The sequence below is a fragment of the Pseudophryne corroboree genome, chromosome 1 (assembly GCF_028390025.1).
Source record: "Pseudophryne corroboree isolate aPseCor3 chromosome 1, aPseCor3.hap2, whole genome shotgun sequence".
Classification (NCBI taxonomy): Eukaryota; Metazoa; Chordata; class Amphibia; order Anura; family Myobatrachidae; genus Pseudophryne; species Pseudophryne corroboree.
The window spans coordinates 1,095,280,492-1,095,299,802 of record NC_086444.1 but is presented as its reverse complement, the minus strand read 5'-3'; the positions used below and the strand labels follow the sequence as shown (position 1 = coordinate 1,095,299,802).

Below are 19,311 nucleotides of genomic sequence, written 5' to 3'. Positions count from 1 at the left end.
GAGCGATTAAGGCAAAAATGCGCATGGTTCGCAGTGCGCATGCGGTTCGTATTTTAACACAAAACTTAGTAGATTTACTCACGCCCGAACAAAGATTTTTCCTTGTTGAAGTGATCGTAGTGTGATTGACAGGAAGTGGGTGTTTCTGGGCGGAAACTGGCCGTTTTCTGGGAGTGTGCGGAAAAACGCAGGCGTGTCAGGGAAAAACGCGGGAGTGTCTGGAGAAACGGGGGAGTGGCTGGCCGGACGCTGGGCGTGTGTGTGACGTCAAACCAGCAACGAAACTGACTGAACTGATCGCTATGTGTAAGTCTCGAGCTACTCAGAAACTAAGAAATTTATTTTCGCTATTCTGCAAATCTTTCGTTCGCTATTCTGCTAAGCTAAGATATACTCCCAGAGGGCGGCAGCTTAGCGTGTGCAATGCTGCTAAAAGCAGCTAGCGAGTGAACAACTCGGAATGACCCCATGGTTTTGCCCAATTGCTAACAAACTTGCTGCTGCGATCAACTCAGAATTACCCCCCAAGGCCCAAAGTTTTCATTCTCGTTGTATTACATCAGATATCTCAGAAATGGTTCCAGGCTTGCATCCTTCCCACCTTTTGATTGATTTATCATTCTAGCACTACATCCACCCCACTACAGCTAATAAATTTGTTTCTCTATAAATAGCAATTTGTGATAATTAGAAATAATAGCTTCGTCAGAAAATATAAAGGTTACCTTACAGAGTCATTTCAGTAAGTAATGGGCTGCTTTGCCATGTCACTTTCTAAACAGACATGTGTTCGTCGGCGAGGGCGCTTCATTTATTGTGATGTTGATTTATTTCTTGCGTAAATTGGGACACAGGCAATAATATAATGTGACATTAATTGTTTAGCGGAGTCGTCTTTGTTACACGCGTTGCTTTCTCCTGGGCGTCTGATTGCTGAAACTTGTAGAAAACTAATTGAGTCTGCTTCGGAGAGGACCTGTGCCCACAGATTGTGTCAGGCAGGGCTGGGTGTCAGTCTGTCTGTGACTGAAGCAGTTAATCACAAGCGTTACGCATTCATTGTCTCCTTTGCAAAAAGCACAAACAGAGTGCGGAGGCTTCAATTGTTCAATTAGAATAGGTATTGTATGATATTGAGCCAATTTCACTTAGATTTATATGTAAATATTGACTTGATTCATCCAGTCCTGGCCGAGCCTAGCGCGGTTTACCTATTGTATACGTCTGCTGCGCTAGCCTGGTATTGTCTCTGGTATGCAATGCAGAAGGAGTGGGCCGTTAGGTGACAGCTTAGTCTTTTAGTGTCACACATTCTCTCTGTAAACAGCCACTCGCTGCAAGATTGTGCCACAGCTGGAGAGATGGCACCATGCCATAGCAATATAGGGCATCTGTTTGACTGCACTGCAAAGCCCTTCTCACAGCTTAATAAATTGCTTACTGATTTGTTCTGTTCTGGAAAGTTATACCTATGCATTTCTGCTTATGCAGAATCTGTTTGCGAAATTCTAAACCCCAGCGACAGACTTTGACAATTGCTGTTATTATCAGTTGTGACCTGACCTACCTGCACCATTAGTGTTACGTTTTGCTGAGCGGTGCCATTGTACAACAGAGGTATGCTGATTAAAAGGAGTACTGCAATAGTATTTGATAACATGGCATTCTGCAGGGGTAAAGGATCTTGTTAAACAGATAACTAGTATAATAGACAAGGGGTTGGCCGCATGACTGTTGCGGCTCGACAAGGACACTTTCAAAGCCAACCGTGTTTGTGAATCAGGCACTATCTTTGCTCTTTTTTTCTTTTTACAGCTAACCAAATAGAAAATGATTTACACAGACTTATCATTCACATGCCAGGTTATCATTATATCCCTATAACTATATATGAATGGATCAGTATATCATTTAGGGATACAGGTATTTCTAAGGTCTGTCCTGTTATCCCTACGTCGCAATGTAGTTTGTTCGGGTCAGGCATGCGATCCCGCCGGTCACCATACTGACGCTTACAATGCCGGGGGGATGGGGGTTAGCGCAATGAAGCCCCTTTCGCTCGCCACAGGTTCTATTCCCACTCTATAGGTGTCGTGGACACCCTCGAGTGGGAATAGTCCTTGTTAGTCGGCATGCTGATTGTTGGGATTTTGAGGGGGCGGGATGCAGGCGTCGGTATTGTCACCGCCAGTCTCCTGAACGCCAGTGACATAACCACATCCCGTTTGTTCCAGTGAAAAGCAGTTAAACCTAAATTCTTCATTCAGAATGGAATTTTGTCTCTATGTTCTCATATGGGGCAGATGTATGTACTAAGCTTTGGAGAGTGATGAAGTGGAGAGCGGTAAAGTATCAGCCAATCAGCTTCTAACTCATTTTTTTCAAATACAGCCTGTAACACGGCAGTTAGGAGCTGATTGGCTGATACTTTATCTCTCTCCACTTTGTCACTCTCCAAGGCTTAGTACATCTCCCCTGTGATGACAGTACTTAAGAGGTTTGATAATGTTTATTTCCTTCTGAGTGACAGACATCTGTGCATGTGTCCTTCATAAATTTCATCTTCTCTGCCGCCCCAGATGCCCTGGAAGTGTGTGACCCATTTGGACATTGGTCTGTTTTGTCTCGCTGGCTTTCATTGGCTGCAAATCAGAATTGTGGAGGTGATCAAATATCTGAGCTTTGCAGAGATCTGATAAAAATTAGAGTGTCCAGAAGAGGTTGGTTATCTGTTCTCCAACCGCACGCTGATCTAGACTGCAGTAGGCCAACTCAGATCACATATGAGATAAAAAACCACGGTTGCACTGCATAGTCTCATCATAAGGATCTTCACGGTGTGTTGGAAGTCAAAAGCCAACTAAATGACTATGTGTATTGGTATTGTAGTGTTATTCAGCTCAAACAACCCATCATTATTATCCAATCCAGTTGGGGCTGCACTGTAATACTGTATTCATCATCGTGCGCAGTAGGCAGCAAAGGGGGTGCTACAATATGCGCTCCACCCCCCGCCATGTCATGGACTACCCCTCTCCCCCGAGACTACTCACCTAGGTAGCCCAGGTGAGTAGTCTAAGAGACACAGAAGGGGAGAGGGGTGTAGACATAACCTAGCGTGGGGGAGGGCCCATTGTAGCACCCCAATGCTGACTCCTGCGCACGCCTATGACTGTATTATATTAATATTATTGTGCATTAAATGATTTGCTGTGTGGCTAGGACTAGTATAAGTATCTGTTGTCACGTCAACACCCTCGGCATCACTAAACCGTATTGTATTTGCTGCTGAATGCAGGCCTGTGATGTGCCATACCACAGTATGCTCTTTCTTGATACCATACTGGAGCTGGTTAAAGTTCCATTGTAAATTCTGCTCCAAGTTCCTAAAATCAGTAGTTAACAATAGCTAATGCCAAGCCTGTGACACCTAATTATAAGTCGGTGACATTAGATGTATGTACTAGGTGTAAGTTGACTCCTGCTAAAATGATGGCAGTTTATTATATTATTGACACATTCAATTATTGTTCTTACAGAAGATAGAGGAGGAGAGCGAAGAGAACCTGCTAGCCGTTCTTACGGAGACACTGGACAGTCTCCCTGTGGATGAGGATGGATTGCCTTCATTCGATGCACTGACAGATGGAGATGTGACCACTGAACATGATCCCAGCCTCTCATCTATACCTGACGGCACCCCTCCAACACAGGAGGCAGAAGAGCCGTCACTAGTAAGAACCCTTCCTACTGTTTAACAGGAAATGGATGTGCTTCTGGCTACCCGCTGCATGGGTATGATGTAGTCAAATAAGGTTTGGACTTTAATTTTAGGTAGAAACAAAAAAAATGCCATAGCTGTATTGATATTGCTCATGGAATGCTGAAATATTGGAGTGGCCGTTGATCTGGAAAGTGCACAGATGGAGGTTATTTATGGACCTTTATTTTTAACTTGCAACATTGATTTGTAACAGTATCTTGGACCCATAATCAATATCATCCGTTTCACCACTTTCAAGTCAACAGTGTTCTGCTTCTGGCTTTATTGACTACTGTAATCCAGCTTACACATACATGCATGTAGCCTCGCTGCTTGTCTGTAACGGGAGCCAGAGCTTCTCTGCCCTGGTAACAAGATGCCAAATGAAAGGAAGGTATTAAGTGTCCCATCGCTATGCTCCTTCTTACATCATTATATCATACATAGCAGAGACTTCATTTGCTATGTAAATCACAGCAGGGTGTTTGTATAAAGGTGGATCCATTGCTAGAGAGCTGGACCTGTCCTATTTGGACTCGTACATGTGTAGTCAAATTTAATACGGATCCTGTCTCATTTGAGTTTGGCACAACTGACCAGATAGCCCCATTTGTGTCCGGTTTTACAAACATAAGGGCAGGGGTGATTGTCTAAAATGATACTTCCTAGGTCACTTTACAAGTAATTCACCTTTTTAAACCTTGTGAACTTTTATCTGACACTAACTGGATTACTGTGTCCTCATGGAAGTTATTCCTGCACAATGACACAACTAGGACACCTGTATAGATCTAAGGGGCTGACGCCAGCTGAGAACTGCGCCAATTTGCATAGATCAAATAACGTAACTCCTCCCTGCGCATGTACAGAATATCTGGCGCACACAAACACACACGCACGCATGTTACTGTGCAGATTTGTAAGATTATCACAATTACTACCACACACAAATGGAGAGTGGGGGTTGGAGAAGGAGGGGGGGGGGTCACATAGGCTGGGTACAATGATTGATTGCGCTTTTATTATTGCTAGAGCACATATGTTTTAGTGCGCCTGTTTTAGCATTTTTGTTTTATTTTCTGCATACACAAGAGGGAGAGTTGAATCTAATTAATCAGATGGGTTTTTCATTTTAAATTTTTTTTTAGCCTGATTGTTATACGCGGTCACATAACTACACCCCCTGATACCTATTTAGCAAGCGAAACAGATAGATAAAAACATGGGTGTACGTGATGTATTCCTGGAGCATATGCTAACATCGGAAAGGTGACACATCTGGCGATAGTTGCATCTTGGCATATGCACGCAGTTGTATTTCGTTTAGTGAACGCATTTTATGTCTGCGATTTAGGCACAGTTACATAGAATGTGACGCCAGATAGAAACCACTGGGCCCATCTAGTTTGCCCATATACACATACACACTTACACATTAGGGTTAATTTTTGGTATGAGCCAATTAACCTACTAGTATATTTTTGGATTGTGGGAGGAAAACCGGAGTACCCGGAGGAAACCCACGCAAGCACGGGGAGAATATACAAACTCCACACAGTTAGGGCAGTGGTGGGAGTTGAACACGTGACCTCAGAGCTGTGAGGCAGTAATGCTAACCATTACACCATCTGTAGTTGCACCCAGCTCGTCATTAGCCCCTAACGTAGTAGTTGATAAAATGCATAGCCCTCTGGATTATCCCGGATCCCGGCGTGTCCTGTTGGGCAGCAGCTGGCAGTTTCAATCTTACAGCTAAAGAACGGCAGGTTCTATTCACCGGTGAAGCCCTTTCCACCAATGTTTTCTGTTTGCAGTACAAGCAAGCCCTGTAATTATCACTGTGGCATTACAAGCTCTTGGAATTATGTTTATCTGGTGTTGACTGCATTATTTTTCACACACAAAAGTATACTTCTGTGATTCCTTAGGACTAATGTAACTAATAGTGCCCAGTTTAAGACACATAGTTGTCATGCTCATTGGACTGTAACAATTCCCCTTTCCTCTCTTATTTTTTTAGCTTAAAAAGCTCTTGCTGGCTCCTGCGAACACTCAGCTGATTTATAATGAATGCAGTGGACTCATCGCTCACAACCATGCAAGCTCTAATCAGAGGATCAGAACGAGTTCTGCATCCATCAAGGTACAAATTTCTTCTTTTGATCCAACTAAAATGAAACAGCATAATAAGTAGTGGAAGCTACTCCGGTGTTAGACAGTGATCTATACTGTGTGTGCATAGCTCAATTGCTTTACAAATGACATACAGCTCGCCATTTGATGTAATGAAAACTCCTATGCTACTGTGTACAGTAAATATTACTCCCTGTTTGGAGATAATACAGAAACGGTGACCTGATAGTTGTTTTACAGGTCTAGTTACACTCATAATTCAGGAGGAGCAGTAAAACCTGTCCTTCGCTGCTTCTTCTTCCACATTCAGTAGCTGAGTTATTCCATGAGATAAGTAAGTTATCTTATCAGCTATCTATGTCATCTGATAGAGTCCAGCCTGAAACGTGTGCTGATTTTATTAATGATTGGTATGGCAATTCTTTTTGGAAACATAACGTTCAGTGCTTTCACTGTTCTCATTTCTGTCAAGAGGTTAACGCCGGTGGTATCCTCCACCAGTAGTAAGATGCGCACTGTCCAGGATCTCAGGATGGCAGTAACAGAACACGCGTCGGGATGTAATGGAGCCCGGGATCGCCGGAGGTGTGGCATGCTGGATGATCTCGGACGTTTTTTTAAAGGAACAATCACTTACAAGTGATTGCCCCTTTAAAAAGTCTGCAATCGGCCGGCATCTCGCACCTCCGGCGATCTCGCACTACATCCGGAAGCGTGAATGAAGTAAAAAAAAAATGTTTCTCAATCTATTTGGAAACGTGTATTTTTATATTTTTCCAAGAAGTCGAACTGAGAGCACAATTCTGGCCTTTCATTTCTACTGCGCATGTATAATCCAGTTAGCTGCAGGCTGGACCAGTGAAGCAGAAAGTTAAGGCGTAATGCTCTGGGCACTTATCACCGTTGTAACTGATATCACTCGGCGGATCTGGCTAGATTTATTGATAAATTATAGCAATAGCTGAGTTTCTGTCACACAAATCCATCATATATTATGTAAACAGACCCTGCTGACTGATTGGCTGATCATAATGATCATATTTTATTAGCTTGCCTATTTTTTGTACCTCCTCTATAGTAGATCCTAGAGGGGACGCCTAAGTGGGAAGTGCGGAATGTGCACCAATGCGATTTGTATAATTGTGTCCCCGCCCCTTGCTGCACAATGCCGCTCCTTGAGCCATCCCACTGCACTGAAAGTCGTGTCATCGCTAGGGAGCTGGACAGTACCTGGATGTGAGTTCTACTCTCTCGGGAATCTTGGAGATCCACATGAAATTTGGAAGTCTCCCGGGAGAGTAGTCACATATGTTTCACTCCATAGTTGTCACCTTCTTGCTTTATTTGAAATAATATTGCACGGGACAGCCTAAAAGTGAAATGTACGTGCACTCAGGATACAAGTAAATTTGCCTAATGATTAACCGTGCCTGTGATTTACAAAGATCATTAACGACGTTTCGAGCAACACATAAAACAGTAAACAAATATATTTAAACACAATGGTGACAGGATAATGTAAGTAAGTGCAGCAATTACCTATGCAGGCACTGTGTTCCTTATTTATGTCACTTTATGCCTCCGAAATGTTACTGGTTCTTAGTGATGAAGCATCTCATCCGCAGTGATGTCAGTATTTAGCGATATTTAATTTGTCTCCATTGTTACTGATATTGAGCCAGCATACACTGTGACATTCCTGATTGGACAATCAGGACAAATTCCGGGGGGGCCTTGATATAGCTTTACCATGTGTGTTTTACCGTGGCGAGCTTGCCAGGGTTGAAGCATGATAACCAAGACTATCCCACACAAAAAAAGTGCTAAGGGACGTCTTTCTTTTTACACTAGTGCAGTCCCTCGCTTGCATACTGGGCCCACTGCTATTGGGTAGCGAATCAGAACACGGCATTTCATTGGGATGTTTATGTTATTTAAATGATGTTTCCTTACCATTCGCATTAAATGAAAACGAAACATTTTAAGGACGCTTAGGAGAGCTGTGAGATGCTATGCTGTAGCAGCAGGTAACAAATAAACCCTAAGTGGTTTTAATCCCACACTTTATTACAAAAAGACTGTAAAAAGCGATGCGTCTATGTTTCCGAGGATAAAACTGAAGCAACTGAGAAATGAAATAAAACTTTGCATAAGTGGCATTGGGGAATTTTAAATGCAATTTTCTGTTCTTGTTCTGCAAACAATTATTCACAGATCATAGATCTGGTACACTTATTGTGAACACTTTACAAAATTAATAAAAGAGAAGAAATGGGATGTATTTTTTTATTTTATTTTTTCACTGAAAGCTTCAGCTCACTAATTTTATTTTCTCTTTTTTTTTTTTGGCTTTAAAGAGCGAGAACTGTTGGAGTAATAAACCCAGAAACATTTGTCAACAGCAAAAGCCACAAAGGCGCCCTTGCTCAGAGCTCCTTAAGTACCTGACTGCAAATGATGACTCTTCTCAGACCAAATCAACAGAGAGCAGGATTAACAACAGGCTTGACAAATGCACAAAAAAGAAGCCCTGCTTGCATCCTCAGCCACATTTTCAAGGTAGCGTGGGGACTCATATATGTGTTGCACATCTTGGTAAATTTAATGTAGTCTTTACTCATACAAATTGGTCTTCGCTCCACTTGGCTTGGATCGGTCACATGACACACCTGTCTTAGGCTAGTGCCTCAGCCATGTGGTGTTGCTCTGTTGTTCCTTTTGTACTGTATATGTGTTTTTCTTGTTTTTTGTTTACTAGGAGCACGTTTTCAATGTGTTATTTTTCTATATATATATATACATATATATATATAAATATACACACACGCACCTGTATACATTTTATATAGATATTAGAAGTCAGCTAGGCAGATGCAGGGCTCTATGCTGATATGCAATATTTGGAATGAATCTGTAATAATTAACAGGAGGGGATTTAAGTTTATTTGTAATAAACAAGATTTAACGCAATAATGAGATAAAAACGAACAGGTTATGAACAATAACATATAACTCACTGTTTCTACAGATATTATTGACAGGAGTTTATACACATTTAGCAGCACTTGTATAATATTTATTGGGTAATGCACCCTTTATTGTAAAATATAGGGATGTTAAAAATTCACACAGGAGTTTTCATATAAAAAGTAGGATTTATATATTCAGGCGACAGAACTGCGGTATGACTTTATATACCATATATTTCACAGTTGTTAGTGCCATTATAATATATATATAATCCATATAATATGATTTTATATTACAGTAAGGAGTACATTATTCCTTATAATACACAAGTTTCAATGTGAAATTTGTCAGGTTGCTTGTATGAGATGCTCCTCTTATCCAGGCTCGTATTACCCCACTCTCTATACACAGAACACTTTAAGAATCAGTTCTAGTGACAACACTACTCCCCAGACACAAGTGATGGCAACATTACTCAACAAACATAAAGATATACGTATAGTGTACATACAGTGATGTCACTTGTGTATTACATATAGGCTAATACTTTGGGTTGGTATCAAAATCCCAGCACTCACTACCTTGATCATCACAATGCCGGCAGCGGCACCTGAAGGTCATAATCCCGACGGATCCCGTTAAGAATTTTAACCCTACTCCTAACTCCTAACCCTAACCCTCCCTGACATACATGAGGTCTCTTTACTTGACCACAGTAGTATAATTGCAGCTCTAGTCCCTGTTACCACTTTCAGATCGCTAATGCCGTGTCGCACCCAGGAATTGGAAACAGGTCCTTCTCGGGTGCGACCCGGCATTGGACACTGAGAACTTGCTTCCCGACCTGGCATATTGCTGGATCGGGTTGCCATCGGGGGCGGGTTTGAAAGTGGTGCTAGGTGATGAGATCAACTCCGTGCCGCCTCTCCCTATGCTGTGAACGGGTACCGGGTAGCATCGACCCAAGAAACCTGTTCACACTGCACCTGACCTGGTAATAGCCTGAGAATAACCCTTCTTTATTCCTGGGTTGAGTAATTCGGGACTGACCATTTCTCACGGCACAGCTACCCGCGTCAACCAGGCAATATACCGGATCAATACCGGGTTATTTGTGTATGTCTGTTTTCTATGTCCGCATCCGTTTTTGCAGCCATCCTATAACCCATACAGTAGCCTGCATCTGCCATGAGCCAGTCCCTAGTGAGGGCTAGAGATCCTTTGTTATGAAATGTTTGCAGTTATGTCTATGTAACGTCTCAGGGCTTACTTTCTGTACATTACTATTCCTTATATAACTCAGGAAATATCCATTGTGGTTCCCTTTAATTTTTATTGCTAAATAGCATTCTTAATGGGTAATTTTCCACATGGTAATTCCAGAAGGGCTTTCACATTTTTCCTCTCGTGTACGCTTGCTGGCCTATAAATCAAATCCCTTTTTACTCATACATGCAAAACAGGGCAATAAGCTATTTCCTTAAAGGAAAACTAGCGGCAGGATACATTTTTATGTGGCATAAAATAATGAGAATTTTGCCGTATATTTAATTGAGAAAAATATATAGTTTGATTTTATTACACTTTTCATTTTGTCTGTTGCTCTTTTAGTATGTGGTTATATTATGCCTTTATAACCTGCATGTGGGACTGTTGCTGCTGTCACACTTAAGGGTCTATCTACTAAGCCTTGGATGGAGATAACGTCGCTGGAGATAAAGTACCAGCCAATCACCTCCTAACTGCCATGTCACAGGCTGGGTTTGATGACAGTTAGGAGCTGATTGGCTGGTGCTTTATCTCCGTGCACTTTATCTCCATCCAAGGCTTAGTAAATAGACCCCTCAGTTACATATACGCCCCACAGATGACATTAGACAGAAGCACCATGGAGATGTGGATGAAACTGCAGTTCTAACATAATATTAACACCTCCATTTATTAGATGTGTTTTAAGGCACTGATTGTATCATTTATTGAATCATTCATTTATCTTCAGTTTGAAGAATGCATGCAATTTGAGCAATGTCAACAATCACAACCACACATAGAGATCCACAGGCCACCGGGGGCCTGATTCAGCGGTGGATGCATTGAAACCATCAGGTGCAAGCACAGATCATTTAAATCTGTGCATGTACCCGAGATGCATTGCGCATGCATACTGATAATTGCATTGAGATCCGTGCATTTCCAATAGGCATTCCTGAGCGACGGCAGGGTAGGTTTCGTTGGTTGGCATGTCTGGGGCTGCGTCCATAGGGTTGTTCTAATGTCCAAAGAACATGCCGATGCCTGCTTTATGGTACACACCGCAGCGGTTACGAGCGGCAGGCAGACGGCGTCTCAGTAGACAGAGCATCGGCTGCGCCATTAAATTTGCAGTAGCGACTGTGACAAAAGTCGCGGCCTCTACTGCATTGACATCCATTTCTGAATCAGGCCCCTAGTGTCTACTAATGACCCCAGATTAGCGGGACCAACTTTTACTTTTTTGTCTTGACCTTTAGACAAATCTCTACAAAAAATGGAACCCTGCGAGCAGATGAATAAACGCACAAAATCATCTCCCATTAATTCCAGTTTGTTTTCACTTCAGTTTTAAAGCATCTAAAAAAAAAAGTCCTCAGAGTCGTAAAATAAAACTGAACTAATTAGCTATCTTTTAATGAACAACAGCTTTAGAGTTGTAGAAAGTACTGAAAAAGTAACACTAGAACAAGACAATACCTTGAAACAGTAATGTATAAAGCGTCTTGTGAATCTTTATCCTCGGGCAAATGTGCGAAAACGTCAGGAATCTCAGGAAAAAAAACCTCAGAATATAAGACATAAGAGATTTGCATCAAATAATATATTCCTTATTGCAGCGCAGAGATAAGACAGGAATCCATATAAGGAAGTTTATTATTCAGCAGCTTCTGCCACTTGTAATCTTGGTACTGAAACAAAACCTAAGTGTTCTTACCGATTAACCCTGTGCCTCCTGTGCACGGACATGCCGGGCGCACGTTATTCATGAGACTAATGAACTCCATGCTGCTTACTTCAGGTTTATCGTTCTATAGGAGATAGTCGCAATGTGATGCTTTGCATATATTCTGTGATTTCATATGTAGCTTTCCTGAGACTATAATTTGTATTCATTATGCTTTAGTTTGATGTGTATGTTCAGCAACAAAAGCTTCAAAGCATATACTATAATACTTTATACTGCATGAGCGGCCGGGAGGTAGTGATCCACAATCAGTCTTGTTTAGTACACACTGTAGCAGGGTTTTATGACGCAAAGTAGCAGGAAATGTTGTTTATACTGGAGTGAATGTAGCAAGGGATAGCAGTCGGTTGATACAGTGTATAATGGTTCAGTTCTTGTCCTCTCACAACCATTATGGGCTATATCTATGTGTAGGTCATGGCCGTCTTAACAGCAGTGTAGGCCCCTGGGCTAAGCAGTGCACTGGGGCCCTTACCCATCCTCCAGCTGTAGGGGTGGGGGGTGCTATCAGAGGCAGCCTTGATGTCCCATGGGCGGTAGGAGGTGTTCTATCTTCCACTCAGCATGTAGGACCTGGAGGAGTAATGTCTGCTAATTACTCCTTTACTGCACAGATGGTGGGAGATGGGGCGGGAGGGAGAACAGTAAACTGTAGAAGAGGGCATTGGGCTGAATGAAGGGGCCCCTGTGCATGTCTTCCAGGGTGGTAGTGGGTGTTTAATATGGCTTAATTTTTAGCATTTTCTGGTGGGAGGGCAGCTTGCTTGATTGCAGATATCTCCAGTTCCTAGAAATAGATTTCATAGCTTTCAGTAGGATAAAAAAACTAGTGAGTCCCACCTTTCAGTGGGTACTGGGGACTTGTGGATCAGAGTTCAGGAGCCAGAGCAATCCACCGACTAAAATATAAAACTTTATACCAGGCGTGTGGAGCTCGAGCAGGGACCACCTGCTGGAAGGCTGGTATCTCTGGTTCTGGGAATGGTAGATACAAGCTACCAGTGTCCATCGAAAAGGGGAGTGACCTAGCTTTTGGAGTATACCCTCAGAAAAACTCAAGAACCCAAGATATCTGGCTGGGAAGAGCAATTAACAAGCTTGGATGGGGATTACTGCTTTGAAGTCGAATATCTCAGGTTCCCCAGGGCTGATGTTAGAAAACCTGGTACCCCTGGGGCCCTTGGGCAACATTAAGCCCATACGAAAAGACGGCCCTGGTGTAGGTGTCAGTTGACACGTGCCACGCATCACATTGAATTCAGCCATATTAAGAGCCAATGTAGAGGCAATAATAATGGTACTTGCGGACATGGTCACCAGTACTGCTGCCTGGCTGAAGAAATATTCATGACAGTGCAGCCAATCAATTCACCAAGATCTAGTGACATTGGAGCGGTATCAGTAAGTGAGTTGTCAGGCCCAATGCTATGTCAGCCACGGATTTGCTGCTTACTGTGCATGGAGCCGGGGTTCACTTCCATCTGGGTCCCTCAGGCTGACAACTCAACAGTTACTTAAGCAAACACTTAGAAAGCTATCATTGACTTACTGTTAGTAATTAATACCTAATTAGTTGTAAAGTAATCTGATGCTTCTTTCAATTATTTGGCAAATGCCCAGGGACTCTGCTCTGCACATGGAAGTGGCATGGCATATTGAGGCTAGATGTATGAGGACGCATCTGTGGAATCTGAATGTCCGCTATGGGCAACACCTCCTCTTGTCCCTGTTAGAAGATAAAAGTTAATATAACTTAATACATACAGTGGAATAAGAATGACAAGAGTCACTTGCAGACCGGAGATTAAAAAATAAATAAAGCTGCATTCTAAAAAAACACATCAGAAAACACATGTAGGCACGCAGTGAAGCGCAGCAGTGAATGTGTTAAATGAAATGATGAATATGGTTCAATTGATTTCCTGCATGATCCATTATTGAATCAAGGGCATATTGGTGCTGAACAGGACGGAGCGCCTCTGCAGCTGAGGGTTTAATGCTGGAATGTGAGCTGAGTGCAGCTAAACTTCCCAGGGGAGAGATTCCAGGAAGTGATTGATAGGCGATCCAATAGAACGCAGCAGGGGATGCTGCACTGCACTCTTATTGGCTTATTGTTGTATTGTTATTGTAATCCTCTATTCATTGTATTTATTTACTTTGTGTTGTTCAATAAAAAATGTAGTTAACAACATAAGTGACCACGGTAATTCCAAACACATATAGACTATACATTTGCAGCAATGTTAATAAATGTTTTCTTTTCATTTGCAGCCAAGTCAACAAGTTTGTCACTTCCTCTGACACCCGAGTCACCAAAGTAAGTATTGGGCATCGGCAAGCTCTGTTGGCAAGGGATGGGTGTCTTCTCGTCTTGGCTACAATAGCTCCATTTCAGCTTGTTTTTATAAATATACGCTGTCTTCCAGTGACCCCAAGGGTTCCCCATTTGAGAGCAAGACTATTGAAAGAACCTTAAGTGTGGAGCTCTCTGGAACTGCAGGTAAGGATCATTCTTTCATTGCTATTACAATTCATGGTGCATGTAAAAGGTTGTGTAGTGTGGTACTCGGAGAACCCCTAAAGGGCCCTCATGCCTACAAATCAAGCTGCCTATACAAAAAGCTACTGAGAGGTTTCACCAAGAAAAATCTATACGTTTCAATCTGTTGATGGATATTCACAGTGGAACTCTGAGACTTCAGTGGCTGATACAGAGCAATATCATGCATGCAGCTGCATTGTATAAGCACAGTAAATGCAATGTCTAACGTAGCAATGAATGGCAACCTTAACATATGTATGTAAATATCATTATAACATGCATGTCATTAAATGCAACACAAAAGTCATTACATGCAACTTAAGTCGTGTAAGAGAAGCAAAAATTGTGTTTCATATGCCTCATGTATCCATATGCAGTAATCTTGGCACCCTTGGCAGAATACGTACTGTGAGGCATACTGTATTTTTGTTATAATTCGTTACTAATTTTAAATGGTGCTCCAGCCAATCAGCTCCTAGTTGTCATTTTTCAAACACATGACAGGTATGAGCTGATTGGTTGGAACACCATTTAAGATTAGGAACGAGTGATAATTAAATATGTCCCATTACATTAAAATCTGTCTTTTTAACAAGTAACTTGTGTCCTGAAGGCTCATTCACTAAATGGTGCTAAATGATTATACTGGACGATAAACTATGGTCCTTATAATAATATCTTATGATTGCGCTTTAGTGCATAGCACTATTTTGGCATTTTGAATACATTTATTCCAAGAAGATAAATTATATGCAATTGAATGTTCTGTGTGTGGTTGTTATTTTGTTTTGTACTGAACATGTCTTCAGTGTGATAATATTGTTTCTGCTGTCTATAGAATATTAGACTACTAAAAGCTTTTGCATAGACAGTATATGTGGGTGATTCCATGTGACTCACTTTATATTTCATGTTCATTTTTAGATGTTTAAATGCACCACACACAAAAATGAAGCTGAAATTCATAATAAATGCTTAGAAGACATAATTAATGCTTAGAAGCAGAAAAAAATGTACACTCGTAGTTGAATTTTATTTTTTATATGTGTGACTCATGTTACAACAGAATGGACATAGGAACTGTAGGGACTTATATATTTACTAGTTACCAGCCCGTCAAAATGATGGAACAACATAACAGTACTGTCAGCACTGGCGGCAGTGCGCACCCAAATAGAGCAACAATTGAATTGCTCTGTCGGGCGCCATCTTGAATTCCTCCCATCGAGGTGAGGTGCACCGTTAGCCTTTTATTATAAAGGATTTAAACCTGCTCTCATAATTATTTTTACAATATGATTGTTATACTATACACTTATAAGATCCTAAACTTATGACTGACACACAAAAAGACTGCATTTTAACCAAACTATACTTAAAATCAGTTTTGACATGTGACACCTATCACATATGAATGTGACTCACGTTACATTTCTGTCCCCAGTCAAAGGGCTCTAATACAAATTACTCAAACCTGTAGAATCCACGTGAATTAACTGTGAATTTTGACCGTTACTATTAATGAACTACTTATCTTAGAAGTACTTTATGTGGCAGCAACTATGAAATTACAATTAGTATTAATATTTATGTATTATTTATTACCAGTTATTTATATAATCAACACATATTCCACAGCTCTTTACAGAGAGTATTTGGCCATTCATATTAGTCTCTGCCCCAGTGGAGTTTACAATCTACATTGTTTACCGCATGTACGTGCACACATTCACGCTAGGGTTAATTTTGTTAAAGCCCAGTACCCACGGGCCGATGCAAGAGAGATGTGTGCTGAGCGAACCGCTCAGCACACATCTCTCCTGCCGCTCAGCACAGCGCGATCTGTGCTGAGCGTGCAAGGGGAGACCTGGGGGGCCGCTCATTTCACCCAGCGGATGAAGTGAGCGACCCGATAGATTGGCCTGCATGCAGGCCAATCTAGCAGCAGCGATAGCGATGTGCGGGGCCGCGCATCGCTATCGCTGAGGGGGCTACACACGGAGCGATCATGCTGATATTCTAAGCAATCTAGTCAGATTGCTTAGAATATCGCTCCATGAGTACCCCCCTTAAGAGCCAATTAATCTACCAGTATATTTTTGTGGGAGGAAATGGGAGGACCCAGAGGAAACCCACACAAGTATGAAGAGAATATATAAACTCCACACAGGGTCAAGGTGGGAAACAAACCCGTGACCTCAGTGCTGTGAGGCAGTAATACTAACCATTACACTGCCCGTGCTGCCATAATTTCAGGTATAAAATATGTGGAATTTAGCCATTTTTGCATCCACTTCGACAACTTCTATATATACACGGGAAATCGATTCGCAATAAATATGGTGATTTTCAGTTATCACACATCTTTTAGCAGCATAAATATACTCAAATGTTAGCGGTTATGTGAAATTTAATTTTCATGTATTATGTACTATATTTCATGTCATGACCCATATATTTTTACTCTTCAGTGCTTAATGGCTCCAGTGAATGTATCCCTCCTGCCACTAGGAGTTACCCCTGTGAAAAACCACATTGTTTTTTGCTAAAATAAAAATAACAAAAATAATAAATTTTTGGAAGAACAAAAATGTAAATATGCTCTAATTTTAATGGTGGAGACATTTTGTTGTTGGAGTATATATAAATGTGAAATGGTAACCACTCAGTTCAGTAGTGACCAATTATATCATACCCAGCATATACAGCCATGTATTGGTGAATCAGTATTCATGCAATATTCTGTAAACAAAAGCTCCTGACTTCATAGTTTTCAGTTTCAAAATGGCTCCCTATACATTATGCAGACATGTGTCGGCCTTTTGTTTAAGGCATATTTCTCCCTATTTTCACAGAATACTGTATGTTATGTATTCTGTGTGTGGTTTGTGTGTATGTGTATGTGTATATGTATATATATATATATATATATATATATATATATATATATATAAAATCATATACGTTACATGACAGAGCACATATAAAAGACTTGTCATTATGAGAGAGCTTGTCTGTAGCCTAAATTTTCCCATCTTTACTCATTATCACTGTCATTTGCTTTCTCTCATATACAGTAGGTGCATAGCTGCATTCTTGTACTGTAGATAGGCCCCTGCTTTCTGACAGTGATCTGAGAGACGGAATGGGGGCTGATGGTTTAGCTAAACGGGTGGAACAGGCTTCAGGAGACACAGTAACATATTTCATCTGCAGGTGGAATATGTTCCAAGCAGCATGACGTTCATCAAAGTGAAAAGGCCTAAGGCTTGTAAGTCCTGCTTTTCCTGTATCTCTTTCAGCCACTTCTTTGCAGAACATTGGAAAGTTAGAATAAACCAATAGTAACATTTTAGTTTGAAACACTAGGGGGGAATTCAAATGTTTAAAAAGTCGGTTGGGTGTCAGTTTTTTCCTGTCTATTAGATAGGAAAAAACAGACACCCAACTAACTTTTCAAACAGATACCCCCCACTGAATGATTAGAAATTGTAACAGCGATTTTACTCAGTTATCTGATACTGAAAGCTATGATCTATTCATCTCTGACCATACTTAGTTTAATTCAGTCACCAATGGCAGAGCCGGATTAAGGCTGGTGGGGGCTTAGGGCAACAAAAGTGTAGGGTCCCCCACTACTAAAGTTGCTGCCAAAGGCCTACTCCCCCCCCAGCCGGAGAAGCAGCCTGGCCAGAGACAACGTGCTGGAGCAGCAGACGCCGGTGGCTCAGAGTGAGTGTCTCACGGGATTTCCTTTCACTATCCCACGAGGCTGACTGTACACGGAGGAGCTACTCGGCGGCTGCTATTAATGAACAGCTGAGCTGCCGGAGGGAGATTCCTTAAATTGAAAACGCAGTGTGTGGGGGCCCCGTGACAGACGCCCCTGTTGCCCCTCCCTTAATCCGGGAATGGAAACATTTCCGATTTTAAAACAGGACAGAGTTAACCAACCAATTTTAAGATGCATATTACACTTATTTTCCCAAAAGCTCATGTAGCGGTTTCCACATGAATAACTCACCTTTAGGTTAGTGCATTTGTTAGTGTAGCGAGGATACAATTTGGTTACACAAAGACCTACCTAAGCATTGTTCCCTAGTGCCCTGAAGGTGTTGTGTCTACAAAACGGATTGTTAGCATCCACAAATTAAGTCACCCACTACTAATTTAAGCTAACCTGTTTGTTTAAGGACAGTGGATCATTTTGTCGTGTTTGGAATGTGTCGCTGGCAATGGTTTCATGAATGCTTTTTATGTAACATGTTAAGCACTTTAAATAGGAATATGCTAAGTATAAGCAGGCCTCTAATAAATGGCTCTGTAATGCCATTGTATTGTTGCGTAGATGGGCCTAAAGCTTTTGCTGAAAGGTCACGGGGGAAATATATCAAACTTTTGAGAGAGATAATGTGGAGAAGATGCCCATGCTTGGGGCTTATTTTATGGCGTTTATTTTTTTATTATTGGAAATGTTTTAATGAGCGTGTTTAGTAAAGTCAACAAATGTAATTTCAATTCTAAAGCCAAAAAAAACCCCAGAAGATGATTTTTTGTCAGTGATTTTCATTGTGGGGTAATAGATTGCTTTGCTGTGTCATGACACTCACACTAGACTGCTATAATCTGAAGCCTACCTGGTTGCTATCGGTTACAGCACATCATTTCTCTTTGCAACATGTTGTTACAAGAGCCATAGCCATGTGCACAGATATGCTATCATATTCTCTCATTACTTCAGTGCAGTTTGCTAAAATGACAGCAAATTGCTGCTATATGTGCATATAACACAGAGTCATTAAATAAGCCCAACAGGGACAGATGTAGATTGATTATGTGGTGCTTTGGAGGCTTAAAGTAAAAATATGCCGACATCTCTTCATATATTACTTGTCTGGTGGA

The 19,311-nt window shown here is 41.4% G+C and overlaps 1 protein-coding gene across 3 annotated transcripts in view; it reads left to right on the top strand.

Annotated features, from left to right (window-relative positions):
- The window catches only part of PPARGC1A (PPARG coactivator 1 alpha), a 110,405-nt gene that overhangs the window by 57,405 nt on the left and 33,689 nt on the right, over window positions 1-19,311 (top strand). For all 3 annotated transcript variants that reach the window (XM_063921749.1, XM_063921740.1, XM_063921757.1), the window contains exons 3-7: window positions 3,540-3,734; window positions 5,784-5,906; window positions 8,254-8,455; window positions 14,139-14,184; window positions 14,294-14,367. In XM_063921749.1, coding sequence (XP_063777819.1) covers window positions 3,540-3,734; window positions 5,784-5,906; window positions 8,254-8,455; window positions 14,139-14,184; window positions 14,294-14,367 — 640 coding nt within the window. The remainder of the gene's footprint in view (window positions 1-3,539; window positions 3,735-5,783; window positions 5,907-8,253; window positions 8,456-14,138; window positions 14,185-14,293; window positions 14,368-19,311) is intronic.